The 24,470-nt window shown below is 43.6% G+C and overlaps 1 protein-coding gene across 13 annotated transcripts in view; it reads right to left on the bottom strand.

Moving 5' to 3' along the window:
* ITPR1 (inositol 1,4,5-trisphosphate receptor type 1) overlaps positions 1-24,470 on the bottom strand; it is a 185,799-nt gene that overhangs the window by 29,271 nt on the left and 132,058 nt on the right. For all 13 annotated transcript variants that reach the window (XM_052778069.1, XM_052778068.1, XM_052778071.1 and 10 more), the window contains 9 exons: positions 18,790-18,970; positions 17,912-18,165; positions 12,219-12,419; positions 10,003-10,113; positions 8,605-8,700; positions 7,712-7,834; positions 6,702-6,806; positions 5,656-5,848; positions 1,741-1,863 (listed from right to left, as the gene is read on the bottom strand). In XM_052778069.1, coding sequence (XP_052634029.1) covers positions 1,741-1,863; positions 5,656-5,848; positions 6,702-6,806; positions 7,712-7,834; positions 8,605-8,700; positions 10,003-10,113; positions 12,219-12,419; positions 17,912-18,165; positions 18,790-18,970 — 1,387 coding nt within the window. The remainder of the gene's footprint in view (positions 1-1,740; positions 1,864-5,655; positions 5,849-6,701; positions 6,807-7,711; positions 7,835-8,604; positions 8,701-10,002; positions 10,114-12,218; positions 12,420-17,911; positions 18,166-18,789; positions 18,971-24,470) is intronic.

Here is a 24,470-nt window from a genome sequence, read left to right as displayed (position 1 = left end):
AACTTGTAATCTCAATGAACTCCTTCAATTACCAGCTTTCCTATCAGCCATAAATACAGACCTTTAAATTTTAACCTGTGATCTTTGAAACTAGAGACAGAAAATTCAGTTGCTCTTTGTGCTTGTTAAAACCTTTCAACCGACTGCTGGCCAGAACAGGATCCGGGTAGCCCCACGGTCCGCTGCCACAGGGTGCGATGCAGAGGTACACCAGCCAAAACCACAGCCTGATGTTGCAGAAGGTTACTATACTCTTCCTCCTCTCAGGAAGACTGAATTTTGGTCTAAAATATCCTGTACCTTCTCACAGGCTTTATCAGGATGCAGAACCCCTAAACACAAGTTTTCCACGCCCGCTGCCTTTACCACACTGCAACCACAAGCTGCTATCGAACACTACTTGGACAAAACTACGACTCTCCTCAGTCTAAATTAACTGGTGAGCTGCAAAAAGGGTGAAATGGCTTTTATGCCGCACACACAGAGCTCAGCTGATAATTTTGTTAGGTTCAGGCTGCTGCTATCTTTGAGCCGCATTGTCTTTGGGTTCTGTAGATAGCAATGGATGCGAGAAAGATGCAGATGAAGTTCAATAGGAAAAGATAAGCATCTAACTGGCCCTGTTGCATGATGAATCTCAAAGAAAGGGAAGTGAAGGCTTGAACATGAATCATCCTCTCCAGAAGGAGCTTTTACTGCTGGGGTCCTTATTTACTCCAGTTGACATGGATGTGGAAAAAGCTCCTAGCTAGTCATTTCCCTTACACCAGCTTTGCAAGCGATAAACCGGACAGAGGCATTCACAAGAATATTTCTCCAGATTTCCAGATTCCACCCCTCGACCTGCCCCGGGGTGCATCTCTTGGGAGAGGCTGGATCTAAGGAAGAGCAGCTGAATCTCATCAGGACTCCACTGGGAGTATTTACTGAATTGGCTCCAAGAACCACCACTGTCACACAAACCCACTGTTTGGATCAAAAGCAACTTCCAAGAGACCTATTACAGCAAGATTGTGCAATCCCACACAAACCGCACATGTTAACCCCCGCTTTACATTAGAAATGATAGCAAGTCCAGCTGCTAGCCGCTGATGGTAAGGAACCTCGGAGAGGCAACCTCCTGAGCCAGGGAACATGGCTCCTCCTCGCTCCGTAAGGCAAACTCTGCTCTAAGTGCTCAGGGGGGTAAGGGTCTCCTAGGAGAGACAGTAACAGAGGGGAGACGGGCTCTTCTTCTGTATTCTCCATTGATTTCTAATGGCACGAAGCAGGTCCCTTCGCCCCCGTACGCCTCACCTGCCAACGCAGGGTAATCTCACTCACCCAACCCCAATGCTCAGAGGCCTCCTGAAGTGCTATGCAACCACAGAAGTTTCATGGAAAATGGCGTTAATAAAATGCAAGCTCAAGGAAAGCAATAAATTAACATTTCTCATATTTTTAGTCAATACGTAATTACAGAACTTTAAAACAAAGTAGAACAGTCAAGTGATTAAAGGTGGATGTCTGTCTTTGATAATTTTTTCCCTTAGGAAAAAGCATGGCTCTACGTTTTCCTTCCAAATGCCTCAAGAAAAAGTCAGAACAGCACAATTTATATCAAGGCAATTACAAAAAAAGCCAATTTCTGTTCTGCTATCCCCACTGAAGTAAATAGGGATGCAGACACACAAGTGGGGGACAGAATTTGGCTCCTTATCCCTTGTTTGTTCACATATTTTTGTATGTTAATATTGGTACCTCCTCGAATTCCTTTGAATGGATAGAAAAATGCCACGAGCAGGTTCATAAGGACAGCCAGGTTAAAGGAAATACTGCTCCAGAAGGACATGTTGCGAGCACACCAGTATAGGAAAGGTTGAGCTGCAAAAGAGAAAAATAACTCTTTTTAATGGAGCATTTAAACAAATAAAAGTTCTATATAAAAATCAATCTCCACCAAAACTCAGTTTATTTTCAGTTTGCCCAAAAGCACAGCATCAACAGCAGTAATATTCATGGCTTATTCTGAAGTTTATTTGATTACTCTCTATATTTGGGGTACTTCCAGTTTCCTAGATAGCGCTTTAGGGCAAAGGACTCATGTTAAAAAGGAAAGCATTTTCAAACATGATTTAGCAGCAGCATGAGAACAAGCTCAGAAATGCAGAGGTCAAGGACTTCAGGTTTCCCCTAACAACATACTTGGTACTCAGAGTCACACAAAGAACAATTAGGAGGAAGAAAATCTGTACAGGTTCGTAACGGTGAGATTCAGCCCCATCCCTCTGAGTTACACTGCTGCTGCTGCTGCTGCCAGCAGCTCACCTCTGTGAGACGCTGCCCACCTTCAAACTTCTTTTCTGCTGCAGCAAGCCAGAAAAACCGCAGTGAAGACAGGGCAAGGTGGACAATTAAGACACAAAGTGCAGCATAGCGACACAGCCATAAATTTAAAATGTTTAGGACTAGCTGCCAAGCAAGTAAGACAACTTCACTTCAGGCTGATAATAGACCAGTATAGCCCCAGAATAATAACCGAGTTGAAGCTTGGCTGGCCTTCCCTCTGCCCTCTGGGCAAAGGACACAAGCACATCTGCACAGAGCTAAGTGTACAGTTGAACAGCTGCACATTTTAAATTCTTAATGCTACATATAAATACTTTTCAAAAAGACTCCTAGTTTTAATAATCTCTGCAGCTAAAATCGAGAGGCACAGAAAGCAAAAAGATTCTTTTTCTGAAGTGGTCGCAGACCAGAAGATGACAAAGACAGCTAAGAAGCTGCCTTACAGTAATTCCCTCTGCATCAAGGCAAAATCCCCAATTTTACTTCCTGCAGGCTTATTGTACAGCAAATTGTGTACTCCTGAAATCTAGAGTGGGGGGAAAAAAAAAAATCAATTAAAAATGCTCTCAAAGAAGGGAAAGAACTAAAGTTTTTCCCTGGTGGAAGGAGGTAACGTACAGATATCAGAGAGCAAAGGAAAGAAGCTCACAGTGAAATTTATGGAAAAGATGAAAATGCAAACTCTGGGGCTGAAGAGCAAATTAATGAATGCAGCAATTCTGAGCCTCACAGTAGCCACCACCTCTCTTCAGCAAATCACCTCTTCTAGCATCCTAAGCAAAAAAAATGGGTTAAAAGAATTATACAATGCCTCATTATACTGAGTTGAAATGCACATAAAAAGCAAATGTATTGAACAGCTGAATGCAAAGTACAAAGGACTACAAAAAGGTACCCCGTCACTGTAAGGATACAAGCTTCACTGCACCTAATCAGCCAGGCACATGTTAAGCCTCACTGAAATGCGATGTAGCAATGTTTCAAATATACGATACACTGATTTCTATATTATTTCTGTTCTCAATTCCATTTTAACTGGAAGAATTTGTAAGCAGGTTGAATTCATTTGTATGAAATTGTTATACGAAGGGTCATTATAAAGTTCCAGGTTTTACTTAAAACCTTCCTTTGGGGATGGGCACAGACTGTCTGCCCTGTGTAGCACCTCTTGCTGGTTTTGGCAGGCTCATTTGAATTCTTAATTAAGACCTTGGGAGACTTACGGTGCTCAGAATATGGGCTAGCACCACGAGCTGAAGGGGAAGTACATGGGTCTTTATAAAGACTTTTTTAGAAAGTCTTTCTCAGGTTTGAATAATCTGTAAGTGGTATCACATGAATGCAGCACAAAGCATTGCCAGCTGGTCACATCTCAAAAACACTAACCTGTATTTAAGATGTGAGAAACAATTGTATAAACGTAGAATATCACCTAGAGGCCAAACAAGGCCAGAATATGAGGAGACAGATTAAATTATTCCAGTTTCTTAAAGAAAAAAGAAATATTCTCCACTTCTGCAAGTGGATCTTGACTAATTTGTGGTCTGTTGTTAATTATGGATGTCTTCACAGCTTGCCTGGAGATAGCCTCAAAGACAATTAAAGTAATTAAAACAACAACATCTAACAGCATACATGGATGCTGTCGAAGACAAAGTTGTCCATTTGTTCAGGAAATAATTCCGTATTTCTTGTAGAGCTCTTAGAAGTCATTTTAGGAAACAGCTTCCTGAGGATTTTGATGCTGTCAGAAGTACTAATCCATTGTTCAGTGGAAATAGCTCCACTCTATTTAGTATTCATGCACATGAAAAATAATTCAGTAGAGCTGACCAAGTTTCAGGGGGTCTCATCTATACCTGACTTTGATAATTTTAAGTAATATGATTACAACTGCTTTTCTCTGTTAAAAGATCTACTAACATATACGTACATACACACACCCAAACAATCAGAAGCAAATACTGAGCTTCCGTTACCAATTGTGCAACAGATCATAAGCTCTAGCATGAACTGTGCATACGCATCCCAAAAACAAACTGGAAAGAGTCCAAGCTCTTCTTGGAGGTGCACAGTGAAAGGGCAAAATGCAATCGTCAGAGGTTACAACAAAGGGAATAATTTTATAAAAAATAATCTTCACAAGGAGGAAGGTCAAGAGGACCCTTCTCACTTAATTTTTTCCTATGCTATGCAATGCTGACTACCAGCAAGGTCTCTGTCAGGGGGAAAACCTTTGCTAACCATGCTGGCGTGGATGCCTGGCACAGCAGGCAGGTTTTGGTGGCTGGCAGCAGCACGCAGCTGTACAGCACAAGCCCACTCTCACATTTGCTCTAGGAGGTGGTTCCGGACCAGTCTGTGCTCTTGCGCTAATAATTGGGAGTTCAGCTGATTCAAGCATGGGGAACAACAGTGGCATCAGATGGCAGATGTTGACTTGAGCAGGAAATAACTGCTTTCTCTCACATTTCAGAGGGTCATTGTTGGTAAATTCTAACCACTCATCACTGCCCACTGGAGCTGAGCCTCATGTGCAACATTTCTCCTTTAGCAAAACAAGATTTTAAATGGTTTTTTTTTTATAAATAATTTTAAGCAAACAAGTTAGAAAGTGTACTGGGGGAGGTAGTGGCACTGTATGAATTAAAAGATAATTTAAAAAGTTTTCCTAGCTGCCAGTGGGAACTTCAGAGGGAAAAGCAGTGCTTGAAAATGCTTGCTTTCAGGTGTTTTAGCATCACAGGGCTGGAAGGGACTTAGTCAGCACATCTGCCAGTCTATTCCTTGCCCAAAGGAAGGTCGAATTCTACTTCTGCCATTACTGGAAAAATGCATGTTTAACCTGTTCTTAAGTGCCTCCATTGCTGGAGATGCCATAAGTCCGTGCTGCATTACCCAGCCTTACTCCTCCTCGCAAAGCAAGGGAACTGCTTCGTGTATCCAGTGCAGGGAAGGAGAACAGACCACTGCTTTCTTCAGCTGTGTCCTCTCCATTCCTCCCTACCACAAAATGCCTTCTCATTTAAGCTAAGCCTCCACAATTTTGTTCCTTCCTGTTGGATCTTAAAAAAGACGACCTGTGATCCTTCTTACTGCTCTCCCCTGGATCCCCTCCAGTTGGTCCATATTGCTCTTGCATTAAGCTTGACTTCATTACAGCACACTGCCACCGTGCAGAGGAGCAGACTCTTTCAAACAATTATCAAGGTTGCTGCCACACTGGGGAACCATCTGCTACCGAGTCAACGTTTCAAACTCTGAAAACCTGACCTCAGCGCTCTGCTGGTGATGCTCCACACAACCACACTGGCAACAGCAACCTACCTCGCAATTTCTTTTGCCAGTTCATCTCATTAAAGAGGTCTTCTGATTTCATGAAGAAGTCGTTGATCTTGCTGCCTTGTTCATCCCTCTCCGTGGTATAATATATCCGCAGCTTGGACTCCTTCGTGAGGAATTCACAGATACTGGGCACGGGGAAGACGATCTGCTCCATGGTACGGTCCGACCTGACAATCTGAACAGCAGCCGCCTTAGAGTTCTTCCTAGTTTTTAAATTCTTTTATTTCTTCATTTGTCTGCTCCCCGCGCCCCCCCCCCCCCCTTCAAAACAGCTACATGTAGAAACTTGGATACATTTCCATAGAACAGCAGCTTGATAGAGACTTCATTTAATTTACCTTTCAAAGCAGGCCTACAGTTAGCTCCAAGACTGGTAATTTCTATGCTGCAGTCTTATCCTGGCAATACTGCTCTTAACTGGGATTTCCACAGGGCCCAGTGAATCCTGCACCAACGCTGCGCTGAATTTCAGAGCAATCTGGTTGCCCAGTTCAAGAATCTTAGCAAATTTTAGCCATGCACTGCACAGGCAAGTATGAGGAATAAGAGTTATATTTATATTGGTTATTAGAGAGTCTTGTGAACTCTCCATATTTGTGTGTGTTTTACTTTTAAAAAGCATCTTAGATTGTACATCAGGCCAAACTGTCATTTTAATACAGAAAGAATGGCAAAAGCTATCACTAACTTTATGGATTCAGCAATAGTTCCGGCCAAAATGTAACAGAAGCGAAGTTACACTTCCTCCTGCCAACAGAGCTCTGCTCAGCTCCGTCTTAAAGCCCACACATGACAGCTCAAAAATAGCTCCCCCCCCAGCGGCTGTCAAAAACTAAAATAAAAAAATAAGTACACACATATTCTCATGTCAAAGATGACAGTCCACACACAGGTAGTCAGTTCGATCAAAATACCACGTATAACATAGCCGGTGTTTAACTCCATCGTTTTGCTTCCAAGCGGCTCTTTCCGCAGCAGATCATCCCCCCCACACACACACCTCCCAGCAGCCACCGGCTTCCCTGTACCTCAATCTGTGCCGTGTGCTTGGCGTAAAACTCCAGAGCCTCGTCTCCCTCTATCTGACCTCCCGGCTTCAGCATGTTCTGCAGCTCTTTGTTATGACGAGCCAACTAAAATAAAGGAATGCAAAGGGAGTGGGAGACACCAGATGTCTCTCTATGATATTAAATTTCTGATTTTTGGCATAAAAAAAAGAAATAGTACACAGTCAGCTGCTAAGAAAGGGCAAAGTTGACAGAAGGCTTGTTCTATTCCAACCAGACACCCTGCAGCTCTATTTTGGGAGCAAGTCAGAATGATTCAAATATGTATTTTTTTAATATCCGTATTATACTCCTCTTTTACCCATCCTCTCCCACCCTTTGCCTGACCTGGGAAACTTTGAACATTCACATTCGGTCTATCCTTCTACACCCACCCTAATTCAAAGGTGTGCTAATCACACAAGTATCTAGGCAGGGACGGAAGAGAAAATTTGCATCAATTGAAAAGCAGATGCACAGAGCATTGCTCCAAAAATGCTTCTGGATGCTCTAAATTCATCTTACAGCAGAGTGATGGTCTTTCCTCTCAGATGCTAAAGGAAAAAGAAGTCTGTAATGGAGCGATACATGTAGCATCAATATATTAAGTAGATCTAGATACATTCTACCCCCCCCCCCCCCTTGGTCTTTTACCTTTCAAACACCACATTGTATCAATACAACAAACCTGACTGGCTCCAACGTAGGGAGAATGTGGCAAGAACCACAGAAGCAGAGTGAGATTTCTGCTTGCAGTTTAATTGATCTGTGAGAATAATTTCTTTGGGACTATAAAGTAACCTTTGATACAGCTGAAAAATAATACATTGCTCCCCAGTACTGCCAAGAACTTGAATCACATGTCTTCAGAAACTCGGTCAAGACCCTGTCTGCTTCCCATTATAAAAGAAAACTCCAAAACTTTTCTTATGTTATAGAATTTTCTTTTCTGATTCTTTACAGGTTTACAAAAGCTGTAGGCAAAGTTCTACCTGATGAGCTAATATATAAATGTTGTGTCCCACGTTCCTCGGAGATGCCGCAAGATCTTCCCCATTTTCTCCATCCTCAAATTCTACTTCTCCCTGCAGATAAGCCTTCTTTATCACTTCCACCTAGAAGAGAGACACAGGCCACTGAAGAGACAGCTCAGGCTGAGGGCTGAAGTCTGCTAAGGCCAATATACACTTCATACTCGTACAGAGGTGAAAGGGAGCTGAGCATATACATTCAAGAGGAAGGTCGGTGGGCTTCCCAACCACCAGGATAAAACAGGAGACCTGAACTCAGCACCTTCAGCCCAGCTCATTGACACAAGAACCTAAACTTCACGTTCCCCTCCAGGTAATACATGCCGGGCCACCCTCGCCACACGCTGCATCACGTCCCGACCTCTGGCCCCCGCCGTAGCCACGTGCACCGAGACAAGTCGTCAGCGTTTCAGCTGTACTTTGAATCTCCTGGCTGTGTTTTCACCAGTTAACACATTAACCGGCCCAAAAGCCTGCTACAGTCTACCGAACCGCTTTTAGGGCACAAGAAGTTTTCGTTTCTCTCTGTCTCTTGTGCAAATAACTTCTACATGTGGATTCCAAAGAGTCAGACGATGCTCCTTTCCTGCATTATGCAGGTTGCTGAATGCCTCCTCCGTAGCATTCGGCGTGGATTACCTAATTGCTCGTGCTGCCTGGGAACAAGACAGACCCCTCCCCTGTGGATATTGCACTCATTTAACCAAATCCTTGAAAGGTCTTCCCCCGGCCAGCAATCCACGCACAGACCTCTTGCAGCACGCTTGGGGCGGACGCGACCGCCCCAGTCTCCCCAGTGCTGCTGCCGCTGGTTTGAAGGGAGTCGGGAGTTTCAGAGCGACCCAGGGACTCACCAGCTCTTTGGGCCTCATGTTGTAGAGGATCCTCTCCGCGTTCTCGCTGTCGTGCCTGCTCTCCATGATCGCCAAGAGCAGTTTTGAGGCGTTGTTCTGAAGGGAGGGAAGAACACCAGCAATCACTGCCAGGACTCAAAAACCGAGGAGGGTACCCAGCTTGGGCACTACCACCCGGGCTGCCCAGAAGGGCTCGAGACACCCGGCTTCTGAAAACACAAGCCGCGGGCAAGGCAGAGCCTCCCCGCCAGCCCACTGCAGGGCTCCTACAGCCTCTCCTCGCCAAGCCCTCCTTCTCCTCTAATTACTGATATACACAACTTCGTAGTATTTTTTTACCGGTTTATTTCCCAAGCCTTACTTATTGCGGGCCATCAAACTAACCCAAGTTAAGGTTCGGATTTCTGAAACGCTGAGGTTGCAAGTCTGTATTATTTTGTTTTGTTTTAAAGATACTGCAGCATTACCACAAGCTCTCAACTCCAAAATGGTGCAGCTCAGCTTTACTGAAGATACCGTTGATTAAATCAAAGGACAGCCAAGGCTGAAGACACAGACGTGCTCCGCTGCTTTTAACTGAAAATTACTCTGCAACCTGCTCATGCCAAGAAATAGAGGGAGGAAATGGGAAACTACCACAAGGCACCAGACTACTTTAATACGAACAATTAAGATTAAAATCCATCATGACTGACAATAAAAACCAATAAAAGTATTTAATTTTGAAGTATAATGCTAATTGAGTCTAAAAGCATTTTTTATTTAGAATAATAAAAAACCCACATTACCCATAATAATGGTGTGAGTCGGCAGCGGAAAACAACTAGACATTGCACTATAAGACAGGACAGTAAGTCAGAAAGGAAATATTTCTAAAACATATGCTGAGGCAGGAGCGCTCTGTGACTGCTGTTGCTAGAAGACAACCTGCTAGTGTATTTTGAAACCAGCACAAGGGCTAATTATTTCAGCATTAATATGAACCGCCCTAAACAATTCTTGATGATTAAACATCAACTGATTAAACAGCAGCAATAAAGTATGAGGAAACTAGACATAGCATGAGAAATTTTACTTCCATTGTATATGTAAAAGCTCACCAACAATGGAGAAGTTTTCATCAGCTTTAAATCTTTAACAGGAAATTATTTTAGGATTCCTCAGCGTATCTTGGCTGCCTGCATCCTCCCCCCATCTGAAAACTGGTGCCTCCATGTTATCATTTAAAAGATGAAATGCCTCTGACAAATAATCTTTGGGCACTGCCTCCAGCTCGCTGATGCATATAATTTCTTGGCACTTATGAATATTGGGATATAATAAACACCCACATAATTCCAACAATAAAATTACGTTTCATCTTACTGTTAACGTGGATTGCACAAAATATTCACTTGCCTTCAGTTCCAACACAAGGTCCATCCTCTTCTTTCCCAAAGGGTTGATGTCATTGAGAATTAATGCTGTGATGATGTCAATACCGTTGGACTCATGAGTAGCAATGCAGTTCTGTCCAAAGAAAATTCATCAAACTTCGCTAATTGTCTACACTAAAAATGCAGCCTAGGCTGGTGACCCAGCCAGAACAGAAGAGTCACCTCTTTCATCACCTCATAAGCTGTTCGAGATGGATAACTGAACAGAAAACTCCAGTCAGTGGAATAACAAAAGATTAAGGCATTTTGTTTCAAGCTTTTCCTATCATCAGCCATGGCATGTCCTACAGAAACCACCCAGCCTCAGGAAGTAGAAAGCAACACAGTTGATAAATGAAGCATTTACATGCCAAAGAGTCCAGGCTGAATACATAGCTGAGGAAGAACATTGTTTTACTGAGATTAGAGAGAGTTTTCTTTATTTTAGATCTGCCAATCAACACCTACTTCAGTCCCGTCTAACCAAAGAATGTGAATTTCTGTAACCTTCTTGCTCACCCTTTAGCCCTGCTTTTATAATGGTCTATAACTGAAATGTACCAACTGACAGTAGCTTGCTGGCTTCAAAATCCAGAGCCCTGCTCTGTCGTCAAGCTCCACTGCGAGGATCCATACCTATATCTAAAGGTTGTTATTCCACCTGACCCGTATAACACAGAGAAACTGTCAGTTATGAACTGATGTGTACAGCCTCATGCATTCTCTCGCAGAGGTACGATTTCAGCTGAACATCGGTCACCCCCCCACGCTTCGTTTAGCTTTGCTGTAAATTACGTTTGAGTGCATGAAAAAAAGGCACTTTAAAGAACAGATATTCTTGAAGACTTTTTGAAAAGTCATATTCCAGTCTTTCCGTACCATACTATGGTTCAATTAGTATGCAAATGGAGAAAATAAGCAGATATCCATGTGTGTAAGTGCAGAGGTTTGCTTGTTAGAAGGGTGACACCCACCCCGCAACACAGGACTTCGCAGGTCATGCCAGCCCAATGGGAAAAGTGTTCTCCAACACACCCCCCCCCCCCCGAGCATGTGTTATTTGTTAAGTCAATGCCAAAATATGCAGCCAGAGTTTGGAAAACTATTTTGGGGTAGCTATCTCTTCAGTATGGTTTAGTCTAGACTTTCAGACCTCATTTGACTCATTGAAACAGTTACAGCAAGGGGCACGTTCAGACCAAAGGCAGAAGACATAGGCCTGACTAATTGGCGATGCTGCTCGAAAACACGGCTGTACAACCTGCGGGAAGGTGAAATGGAGAAGCACAGCCGAGCAGTACAGCTGCCCCTGCCCTCTGGTCCTTCCCACTGGAACAAACTGTAATTCTGGAGCATCTAAAAACTCCAGCTTATGCCAACAAAGTATCTTCCCATATTCCTTGCTGATTATTCAACCCTCGAGGAACAGAGCAGACCAACTCCAGCTGTGGGTCAGTAACTGCTTTATCAGACAGGATTACTGTCATTATTCAGTTATGCCTTCCCTGTAACACGGTTACTTCAACCACCATGCTTGCTTTAAAACAGTTATTCCTGCTCAGAGCAGAACGTACTGCTGACAGTGAGTACGGTTTGGGGGGAGCTGGACAGAGGCTGCCTCAGCCCCCAGCAGAGACTTGGCGGTCCTCCCCAACACCCAACCCGTGCTCGTTGGGAACCACTGCCACATCCCCGCACAGGGACAGTCGGCAGCAACAGGCACCTGGTTCTACATGCGAGACTACATCTGAAAACAGTGGTTATCACCTTCATTGACAAAGCTACAGAGCTCAACTTTCTCCCATCGGGCTGGGGGGGGCCACATTTCTGGCCTCTTTTACAACAGGCAACAGAGCTTGGTTTTAGCAACATTTTTACTAGAAAGTATTTCAAGTACAAAAATACTCCACTCTTCCCTGTCTGTCAAGTCTAATAAAACAACTTAAATCTCAGCAAAGCAGAAAACTCTCTACTGCTTTGGGTGGTTCAAGTCCTCAGAGGGGGGCCCAAGAAAGAGAAGTTGATTATTATGAGTTTATTAGGGAAAAAAAACCAAAACCAAAACCCCTTTGTAGGGCAAGTAAAGGGAGCAGTGTTATAAGAGAACACGTCTAGCAGACCGAGAGCCAAGCCCAGCAGAGCACACGCTGTGGGTGCAGGGAGAAAGGGTGATGCTTGTCACAGCTATGGATGTATTACCTGGTTCTCGTGGCAAGGCCCCTGACAGTACTCGGTCAAACTTTCCAGCGTCTGGTTGATCAGTGCTACGTTTTTCTCATTTATATACAGACCAAGAAGTCCAAGTCCACCAGTTGTGCTTCCACAGATACAGTCCAGAAACTGCAGCGTCTCGCACACCAAGTTGTAGTTGGTCTTGTTGTTCTGGCAGCGTAGAAAATTCTGCAAGGAAAGTGTCAAAGCCAGGAGGGAAAGGAAAAAAAAAAATACAAACTGATGTTTGGATCATAATATTTTAAGTTCATCCACCCACAATTGCACTGCATGGTATACTGCTCTAATTTCACTGCAGCCTGTACAAGCAATTTAAGCCTCTTTCAGGGCTTGCTTGCAACGTACTGCTCTCTTGAGCAGCTTGTTGGCTTCAAATTTTATAGAAGACAAGCAGAAATAAACAGAGTGCATCCATTAGAGCACTGAAACCTAACACGGAATAGGCTATTCACTGCGGATCAGAAAGCTCTCCTGAGCCTGCAAGCTTTCCTTCCAGCCTACCTGCTACATTTCACTGCTAACCATCACTCAAGGCTCTCTCCTCCTGAGACCTTTCTCCAAGACAGAAGCAGCAATTCCCTGGCTCTGGCTTCACAGCAGCAGCACCTGCACACGCAGCAAGGAGGCACCTGACTGCATGCCTTGAAGGAAGGTGTCTCGAAATGCAATTCTCTCAACTGCATTTCTTCCCACGTAATTATTGCAATCCCTGCTTGAAGCTGCTGATTAGGAGCAGCTCCTCTAATGAAATGCCAGGTTTATCAGCATGGATTAAACACGTTTCCTCTCTCTTGTATTCCAAATGAAAAAAACCCTAACCCAACCAAAACAAAGGAGGACAATTAACAAAAACCAATTTCCCAGTGACTCAGATGCTGTTTGTCAGCATGTTCCCAGTGGCGCACTGTAAAAATGGATAGCCACTACCACTTTCTTTTCCTTGAAGTTTCAACAGTCTATCCAGCCTAATTCTAGCAGGTTACAAAACACTTCAAAGGTGAAACCCCCCCCCTCAGATGAACAAGATGCATGGGACTATGGAACCAGCAAGGTCTTTTCTGCCAGCCTGCAGAGGAGCACTGTTAACTGATTGCCTCTACTGCCTGCATCAGACTAATAAGTCTTTTAAGGCAAACAGACTGAGAAATTGCCAGATTCAATTGAAGGCTAAGCTAAAAAAGGAAAATGCTGTCTATGAATGCTGACTAAAGGTGACAGTGATTCAGCACATTTCAACTGATTGCTCATTTAGTATCCTGACTTTTGATTAACTTGTCAAAATGTAGAAAGGTTGACGCTACAGAAATCGGAGCTCGTGCCTTCTCTCCAGGAAAAAAAGCAGAGATAATGGATAATACTGAAAGTGATGAAACAAAATGCTCCCCAGCTGTGGTACAGCATTTATTCTGATTATAGCTAGGTTTATACCAGCCTTAGCTTCTTGATCCAAAGCCAATAAACATAAAGGAAAGAGGAGGAATGAGTCACAGGGGGTAGAAGGACAATGTTAGATGTCTAAACAAGGGGAAGGAAAAAATAGTAGAAAACAAGACCCCTCTGCATCGTGAGAAACTGCCCGAGGGAATGTGTGTTGCCATCTCAGCCAGTATAGATTGAGTTCTTAATTTTCTGTTATCCAGAGCATCTCACAGGCTACAGAGTGGGAACACAACTCTTTAATATCGAACATGCCATCCTATTGCTTTCAGTGGGAACTAACTTGAGGAATGTGCCATCCGCAAGACCCTGCATTCCAAATAAAAAGTGACAGAGTTGCAGATTCAGCTAGAACATATGAAAAATATGCAGCTTGTGGGATCTTGAGAAGAAAAGAGGAAAAAGAGCATTCATACTGCCTAACTTTAGGGATTCTATATACTCAGTTGAGAGAGAAATACTTTACGATGGGATGAAATGCACTCAAAGTCAGGCAGTCTTTCAACTCCTACCTTTGTGAATAACCTTCTGGAGACATTAGCTGACTTCATGCTATCCATTTTTAGGGATCCCAGTCCTCCCCATTTCTGGGACACATGGCCAGATAGGGCTACACTTGCAAAGGCAGCACCTGCAGCCAGTTCTTAATGCCTCTACAGCACGTCGGGGTGTTGGAGACTTTGCTTCCCAGTACACAGCCTAAAGCCGAGTACCCTTCAGAGAAAACACGATGACTAGAAATAAAATTGGCTACTTACAGAATACTAGCTTGGTTTGCTCAAGCAGGGATGAACACAGAATCCTTGGAACGAATAGTTCTACCATTTAAGTGGGTAATTCCCCCCAAAGTCTAAATGTTTTCTTAGGACAGTCTTTGTTTTAGCAGAGATCTGATCCCTAATTGAAAAAACTTCGCAAAGAAAGAACATAAATGAGAAGAAAGTCTTAGTAAAGAAATATTTTTAAATGAACAGATTTTTCTTTAGAAGCAATCAGGCAAGGCATTTTTTACCAAATACAGGCTTGCTCTTTGGTCTTAGAAAGTTAATTCTCACACACACTTCTTGTCTAAAACATGGCGAGCTAAACCAGCTCATTCTCTGCATGCAGCAGTACTGCTCCACTAGCCAAATGATTGAATCACTCTCCTGCAGTATGCAGAACTTTACTGTTCTTTATTACTTAGGCTTTGTCTCCAGGGATTATGAGTAAAAGAAACAGTCAAATCCAATGTTAAAAAGTGTATCAATTACTACTTTTTTTGCACAAAAGCAGCATTTAATCTACCAATTTAGACCTTTAATCTGAGCACGGCTGGCTAGCAATATTTTTATTTCACGGAAATAACGCACTTGATGAGAAAAAAAGAATTGGAGTACTATTTTTCCCATGAAGATGGGATTTTTAAGCGTAACACTGAAGCTGCACGCTTGGCTGTGGTGGCGTGGGAGGCTGCTGGGTATCGCCTGCCCGGGCACCGACTCCGGAGGGAGGGCACTGCTCCCTGCCCCACCGGCGATCCCCGCTCCTCTCCGCCAGCCTGCACAGCTCTTGATTCCAGCAAAGCGTTCCCTGGATGCATCACTCAGCTTGTCACGAGCTTCAGTTCTCGTGACTGCTTCTGTAGTATACAGGGACGCCTTCATTCAGAAAAGACCTCCTAAGGAAACTGGTGGGGCTGTAGCCCAGCCGAAGCAGACCAGACAACAGGCTGGCTACAGCAATTCAGAGGTGTGACAGCTTTGCTTTCAAGGCTGAGCTCTCGTGCAGAATCGAGGGTCAGACCCAATGCAAGTTTAATAAGAGCACCCAAGTATCTGCGTGCTGAGAGAGAAACAGAGATATCAAGAGTACTCCACAGGAAAATTTGATGCATTCAGCCTGAAGTGGGTAACAGAACATACTTAAGCATCCATCCATTTGTCCCAGTCCTTGCATTAATCTGAGGAAGATATTGCAACTCCTCCTCCAGACCCACGGAGCGAGCTGGAGGGGGACAGCATCCTGTGTGCAACGTGGAACAAACTGCAGTTTTATCTGTGAAGGGAACGACCGAGTGATGCAAAAGGCACAGGACTGCATTTCACAAAGCCATTTCACAAAGACTTCCTCCTCATGTAAAACATGTATTGACTCTTACAGCCGTGACTTGCATTTTCCTGTTTTTGCACAACATCAGGCTACTCTCAATTGCTAACGGCTTGTAAAATGCTTGGTTTGACAAACCTACAACTGCACTGGGCAGGTGATCCCTATTCACTTCTAATTCAAATCTAACTTACACAATTTTGGAAGACACAGAGCTTCTAGATTAGGTCTGTCTTACTCCTTTAAGCAGTGAGTCCATTGGCAATATCGATAAGGAGTTCAGTTACAATGTGCTAGCTGCAGACACAAAGGCTTTGAGGCTTTAGACACTCCTGCCTCCCCTTCAGGGCTGAAGGGGAAAGGCAAGCATCAAGGCAGGCAAGCAGCAAGAGGATTAGATTTGAAAAAATCTTCCTCCGACCTTTTTTTTTTTTAAAAACACCTTTTTCTCCTGGAGCTGAATGCAACTACCTGCTGTTTGGGGAATTTAATTGTTCAGGATGGTGAACTGCTCAGGCCAAGTTTCTGCGTTGGCTTGAATTCAATTTTGCTCCTATAGCTTTCAGTGCCTAGCCAAAGACAGCAGCAGCAAAGGATCATGTGCGTGCGGTTTGGACTACTGCCACATAGAACTGCCGTCCTACTTGTCTCCGACATGCTAACGGCATGAAAATTGTTTGACAAAACAAAGATCAAATAGTTTTTTGAAAAAATTAGGAGAAACCCTGATGTATGTAACCTCGGCACCTATAAAATGCTAGAAGAATTCCACGTTCACAGCACAGGAACATTACCATACAGATTTGATTTCACATATTGCCAGCAGCAGGGCATTCGAGTTCAGCGGAAGTGATTTGGCAGGTCTGAAAAGCACTCACGCAGGGTCCTACACTTCTGGTGTGCCATACAACAATATGCAATCACAGCAATTATTCCTCCTTTATGAGGGCATTTAGTACATTGTACTGCGTCTCACTAGCTCCTCACTTTTATTCAATTCTAATCCAGCAGCAGTGGTTACACTGAACAAAAATCATCTTAATTGCAGTCCATTTGTAAGCAAAAATCTTATCTCCTGCGGAGGCACGTGCTAGATAAGATTACTAATGTACAAGTTCTGGGCTTGCTATTTAAAATAATACAAATCCATCACAGAGCATCCCAGGACAGCGGAGGTCGGCAGGGACCTTTTGGATCTCTCCAGCCTGACCTCTCCCAGCTCTCTCTGCCTCTCCTTGCCCGTCAGACGCTCCAGTCCCTTAGTCATCTTTGAGACTCCCTGCCGGACTCGGGAGCCCAAGACTGGACCCGGGGACTGAGGCATCCCTCCGGGCACTGTGGGCTTGCGCATGTCCAGCTCGTTTGAACGTTTCCTAACCCGGTTCTCCTCCACCAAGGGTAAGTCTTCCTCGCTGCAGACCTCCCCTCCGGTCTCAGGGACCTAGGGTTTGCAAAGACCAGTCTTAGCAGTAAAGAGCAAGGTGAAGGTGGCACTGAGTACCTTGGCCCTCTCCATGCCCTTTACCTCCAGAGCCTCTGCCCCATTCAGCAGCAGACCCATGCTCTCCCTAGTCTCCTCCTGCTGTGGATGCAACCTAGAAACCCTTTTTGTTGCCATTCCTGTCCCTCACCAGATTCAACTCCAGCTGAGGCTTTCCTGATACCATCCCCATGTGTTCATCTCTACGCACATGAACAGATCCGTGAAAACCCATGAGAACCTGTTCACTGGAACCTCTTCACATATGCTTGAGGGCTGCTGGAAGCAAAGTCTCAATGCTCTCTCTATTTTCCTACATGACTTTTTTTTTCCCCTTTCCTTCCCCTCCCAAAAGCAGATCAGTAACTTCACAGCAGAACACTTGCTTGCTTTGAGTATATACTTTTAGAAAGCCACATCAGGTGTTCATCCCACCACCTTTTATATACATTGAAAAGACCGCTGAACACTGGATAACTAGACTTCCCTGTATTTGCCCAGCAAGCTATAAATACTTCTTTTGGATTATCTGCAAGGCTGAAGAAAATAGTTGGTCATGTATCAATTTTAAAAGGCATGGGATTAGCCAGACCGATGCGACAGCAGTGACTGCACAAGGCGACATGAGCACGCCTGCTCAGGAACCAGGCTGTACCTGCAAATCCCGATTGTGGTTTTCACAGAGCAGCTGCAAGAACCGGAGGATGGGTTGCATTATTGAGATGACAGCACTCATCTCCAGGTCATCTTTGCTCTTGTCTGCTGCAGACTGCGCTCCTTCTCCTGCTGAATAATGGTCATCGGGATCAGCTTCCCTCCGGTAAGTGTTGTAAGCCTTTCTTGTAGCTGCAGAGGCCTCCAGTAACTGATCCCGGACCTCCTCGGTAATTTGGGTCATAGGCTCTCTCACTAAAACACACAAGAACAGATCTTCCATAGGCAAACTGAATAAAGGGGACCAGAAAATCTATTCATACATTTCCCATTACAGTTTCACACGCAGGCCAGCTATTCATCATCAGTTCTTTTGGTAAGTATGTTTAGTGTGATGTGAGGGTCTCGAGTTTAGAAGGGTATCATGTCACTCTCTTCGCACCTTTTATGCGAACCACATTAAAGTTATAAATTCTGGTATTAATTGGTTAGGGCACACACATCTAGCACTATCAGGGGTTATGATAAAAGGACCTGCTATAGAAGAAAATTAGGATTTCTCCACTTATTGTTAGAGAAGGCACTGACCACAACCCACAGTCCAGGGTCATTACTACGGATCAGATTTGGGCAGCTTGTCACGATAGACAAGGCGGCAGAGTCTCATCTCAGAAATACTTTTCATCATTTCAATAGCACAATCTCACAAATGGATGAAGAGGGGATGAAGCTCTTGAAATCCCGAGCCAGGGCACCACTGATCTCTGAACTTTGCTCTGTGGGATCAGAGATCAGAGCATTATTGCATCAATTGAAATGAGTTCAAAACACAGCATTTTACTCCCTTGTCACTTCAGAAATGGAACAACTGGGGATTACCTCTTTTCCTGCTTGGTACATCTCTGTCTGAGTCTTCATCTTTCTTTTTATTTCCTAAGTCACTAGTATTGACTGTGACAGTAGCCTTGATTTCTTGCTGTGCCACTTTCATGCGATCATAAAAAACCTTAAAGAACTTTTCAGATTTCTTATCTTCCGTCAGTCGGCAGAAGAACGAATGCTACGAGAAAATGGAACAGGATCTATATCTTCATACACAGGCTTGAATACAGATTATTTCACCTTTCTGCACTGCATGATATCCTGGAGGACTGGGAGGTTAATTAGCTTTCAGTAAACCAAAGCCTAGGGCAATAGAAACTTGTATTTTATTGTTAAGGAAGCCCAAGTGTCTCAGCTACGTTAACTCCCTTATTAACAACTTCCAAACACATTTTTAAAGAAAAGTGAGCGCAATAAATCACACTAGCCCTAATACATCTAGGCAGCACACTTCTCTCTCAACAACGGAATTAAGATAAGTACAATGAATAAAGGTAAGGTAAGGACAATGGAATTATCTATTATTTGATTCTCAGTTCAGATACAAAAGAATATGAGCAAAACACAGAGAAAAAAGAACTGTCCTGCCTTCCCACCCTCAAATCAAAGGGACTGTGACTCATAACATGCAATAGTCGATGTTAATCACAGTCCAAAAATGTACAAACAGGACAACGTGATGAGGGACATTTCATGCTAAGTTTCCACTGCCCTGACTGCAGCAGCCTTCTTAAAACTCCTTTTAAACCCTACTCTAATATATCTTTAAGTGACAGAAAAACTCAAAGCATTGACTACTTTTACAAAGGTTTATTAATGTTCTTCTGCCCATATGTGCACGGAGACAGAAAGTTCTCCCTAAAATTGAGGAGAATACAAATCATGTACAGGTCAAAAAGGAGCCAACACAGTGAGTGATCAGACAATTCTTGATGAAACCAATATGCTGTTACATAAATCAGGACCAGAGCTTAAACACGACTGAAGGATGAACTTGTAAGTGGGTCACCTTATGCAGAGCATTATGAAATTAGTTAGCATTCTGCAGCGGCTCACGATCCAACAGCTTTACATGATGAATAGGAATGAAGTCTGATTTATTGAAAAAACAAATTAAAATGGGAATAGCAATATATCCTGCCCGCTTTTCTGCGAAGCGGAGCACACAAGGCCGTCTCTGGTACGCCTGCCTTTGATCACTCCCAAGCAGCTGCAGTCAGAACAACGCTGGATGACTTTGAAACACTAATAAAGTTGCGTCTTTGATTACAGACAAAGGAGGAATGCTACTATTTAAAGAAGCTGGTCAATATTCACATAAGATATCCCTCCCACCACTGCAATACCTTCTACCTGCCCAGAGCATCTCAGGTAAACTCTTAAGAGTTTGTTCTTACTTCTAGTGATTAACAGAGAGCAGGGAAAGCAGAAAAACCAAGCGTGGGCATCACACGACTGTAGCACCAGCCACACTGGTACCTTCTCCTGACATCCATTCAACCAGTCTAGTAAAACAGACATGCCAGTGCACTGCAAGAGATGCCTTCTACCGAAAGTCGTTGCAACAGAAACTGTGCTGGGCCCTGTGACGCGACACAAGATGATTTGGGTGCCCAATTCCTTTAACAGCATTTACAGAATTATTCTCTAATCCAATACTTTATATCAAGAATTTTAATGTTTTCTCATAAAATATGCCCAAATAAAAACATCCTTTGTCTGAATGACAGTTTACTTATCCAGTTTTTGGTGTTTTTTTCTGTTCTAAACTGGTTCTTTGACCTGACCAGACCTAGTGGACAGAATACTGTCATAACTAAGAAGTGTATTAACATGCTTTCCCTGAGCTGCCGACCAGTAACCAAACCCAGGGCTGGGTTATTTAGACAGGCAACCCTTTGAAACACAGTCTGTTACTTGGTGGCTACGAGTACAGACAGAGAAGGAGTCTGCATTTAAGTCGCATCTTGAAAATTTTACTCTACCAGTATTACACAACAAGCATACTAATAATAATATTTCACACAACAGATAGACCAGCATAAACCATCGGTTGTAGAAAGGGTAACCGTTTTCTGAAAAATAACGCGATTTGCTCCTCAGGCGAGCGATGGTTGTCACCTGGCTGCACATCTCAAGAGCCTGTACAGGAGGATTTTCCCTGTGATGAAGCAGTGGTGAAGGAAAACGTTTTTTTAATGAACCACATTGAAGAAATACTTTCTGTGCGAGTAATTGTCACTTGCTGACAGGCTTGATTTTTGTTGTCTTTTCAAGCTTCTTAACTGACTTTCCACTGCACTTCAGAGAAAAAACAAATGAAACGAAGATTTCCAGTAAAGCTTTCTTGTGCGCGCTGTGCATACGTTCAATGGTTGTCACAAAATGATTGTTTCAGTTTAGGTCAGGATGCCTAACACCCTCACACATATGAATCAACCACATGCCAGCTATCAAAAGATACTGTATTTTAAGAGGTGTGATCTTGCAAGTTGCGCTCCAGCAGGTAATCAGTGGTGATAATTATGACAGAAATCCCGAAGTTTATTTACAGATACAGCCTCAAAGCAAAAACTGGAAAAAAATCTCCCTTTTTAAAATGGAAATAGAGTGGCCATTTTAGACTACAATATGCCAGGCTCCCGGCTTGCACACAGACATCATGCAACCACAGGCGAGAATGCTGAAAATGCTAGGAGAGCAGCCTGGAACGACGAGAACAGCAAACCTCTGCACTCGTACGCCTTTTGGAAGAATAGTGCTTTTAACGTACCACTGACGCGGGAGCATTCGACACCCGCCGTCCCTTTGGGGGGGCCCCTAACAAAAACGAGGCGAACCCGAAAGCCAAGCGTCTTGTCAGCAAGAGCGAGGGCTGCCCTCACCGGGCAGAGGAGCCCAAAAGCTGTCTCCTCGTCCTCCAGACAGACCCTGACGATTTAGCCACCACCAAGCTGGGACTTGCGATCGCCTAGAAACCTCCTGTAGGGCAGGGAACCGTGACCCGTAACGTACCAGTATGTGGACTGTAGCCGGCTATCCTGGTACGAGGTACCAGAGGAAAAGCTACCTGAAAGGCAAGGGAAGATCGACGCTTCATCCCGTACTCGAGACACTGGCAAGGGACCAGTTGCCTGCTCTTAGAGCGCTAAAATCGCGCAGTATGAAACTGTATTTTATTTCAACTGTGTTTTATTAATGACAGTTAAGAGTCATTGCCGTGAAACAAGAGACATCATATGACACACAGAGAATCATGAGATTTGCTTTATGAATGCCAGGTTCAGCAAACGGCTTTACAAGTACACGCACCTCAATGAAATGCAATACATCTCCAGAGCACAGCAACCAGCTGATAAGATGAACCAAGACTTCTCTGATGCGAGAATATCAGAGATAACGTGATCGCAATTAATTACACAGCCGCAGAATGAAAGAAACTCAAAAACATCCACAGATGACATGCACAAGCTTCTAACTTTATAGCTATGCTCACCATGAGCAACGACATCATGCAAAGAGTTCTCAATTGTTTTTAAAGACCGAGCAACCACCACCTACACGAATGCATTCAAAACTAACTCGGGGCAATGGAAAAAGCTTTGTTAAGAAACAGAAGGGGAAAACCTTCTCGCATAAAGGTTTGCAAGTTTAAAGCCTTGCAGGTGACTGAGGAATATATATATTTCTGTGGTGCACTATTTCCATGCAGGTATGAAGCACTAGACAAGCAGCAGTACACTGTTTCTTTTACAGGCATATGATACATCAAGTGTTAGGATGAGCCTGTATTTGTTTCGAGGGGATGGAAGGAGAAGAACCCAGCACGGGCATCACGTCTGCAAAGTCAGCCACACCGATTCCTTCTGCTGACATCCAAAGCGGTCTATTAAAATACCACAGAGTAAAACAACTAGTAACACCAGGTACCATGGAAACCTGTGGAATCACTTCTCCTTCCTTCTCCTCTCCACCACCCAACGCTGCTCCTAAAGAAATCCAACCAGAAACCTCACGCACAGCAGAATATCCCCCTTACACCTTTGTCCCCTCCAGCATACTGCCTCTGAGCCAAAGGGGGATGGTAAGTAAATACCATCACCATACCACCTATGACTTGATTTCCCTGGTCCACGCAAAACATGTCACAGAAGAAAAGCTGCAAACCAAGTGATTGATTTTACTAGAAAATAAATCAAAGGTCAAGTTTAAATTGCAGTGCATTGATTAGCTACAGCCTGGCCCACCCTTGAGCACCATCAGGCCTTCACTCTCGCTCATTAACTGAGTCCAAAGTTGTGTTTAAGTAATGCATCTTTTTGAGAAAAGCATCCTTTCTTTAGAGGGCATCGGAGATGATGAACTATGTCTGTCTGTAGTCTGTTCCAGTGGTTAATAATATTTAGAAACATGTGATTAAGCTCCTTTTTATGTCACTAACTTCCAGTCACTGAACTTAAATTTTTTTTTGACGTTTATGTCTCTTCTGTAGTTATTCCCAGGAACTTGGTATCCTATCCCCTTCAAATTATTTACATACACTGTTAAATGTTTACCTACCTTTTTTGCTAAACTGAAAATACTATTTTTGCTTGCTGGCATTTTATTCAGAATTAGTATCTTTTTCTGTGGTGGTTATTTTTTGGCACGTTCTCAAATATTGCAAATCATTAACAATCTGGATTGTAGAATCACATTTTAAAAAAAAAAAAAAAATCAGCAAAGAACGGGCACATTTCCTAGCATTACCACTTCACCTATTCTCCCTTCCTGCCTTGCCTTCCAAGACCTGTGACATAAAATATACGTAATTTCCAATGATGAGTGGAAGGGAAGCTCAGCTAACTACCCAGCTGTTCATGGGAGTGGGATTACAGAGACAGGATAACCACATGGCATGGACAAATGCTCCTCAACGTGTCTCACGTACCAGCAAGCGGTAGCAAACTGGGTTTTTAACCAGCAGAACTGACATCTGCCCTTTGGAAAGGGAAGCCATAAACTGCAGCACACTAATACCTTTGTGTAAGGTGTACAAAGTATAGACGCAGCTAACTAATCCACTATCCAATTTAACTAATCCACAATAAGTTTAACGCTGAGTGAGTCTGTGCCCGGTGTAGGACTGTTAAATGGGAAAAAAAAAAAAAAGAATCAGCTGAAGGCAGCTAATTTCTGGCTCTTGCATTTGAAAGGCTTATCCAGTTTTGCCTATGTGCTGTCACCTTTACTGGGTACACCTTCCTCTACGCCGTTACCTGGATCTGCCCTGAAGTCACAACTGTTTTGCCAACCAAGAAAAGGAACAACCGTTTGATTGTTTTGCATCGAATAGCTTGGCTTTCCGCCCCAGACTCAGTAATTACAGGCTGGACTGTATGCACTGTCTGAACGATCACGTTATGAGAAATATAACTAAAACCTATTAGCAAGCGTTGGGTTTAAGATGCATCTGCTCGGATGCGTGCTTCCTCCTGAAAGAAGGGTGGCCTGATTTTAGGCAAGCATTTGGCTGCAGAACCTAAACAGAGATTGCCGTCATCCTGCAGAGGACGGAGTATTTTCTGGACCACACCCTCTGTAATTCACAAAGCTGTTTCAACAGACCACAGCTATTAAGCCCCGCCAGACCGTCCGAACAGATCCCAAAGAATTCCCGAGGAAAACAAATATTTGAT

This window comes from Harpia harpyja, chromosome Z (genome assembly GCF_026419915.1).
Source record: "Harpia harpyja isolate bHarHar1 chromosome Z, bHarHar1 primary haplotype, whole genome shotgun sequence".
Taxonomy (NCBI): domain Eukaryota; kingdom Metazoa; phylum Chordata; class Aves; order Accipitriformes; family Accipitridae; genus Harpia; species Harpia harpyja.
This window is presented reverse-complemented; position numbering and strand designations above follow the sequence as displayed.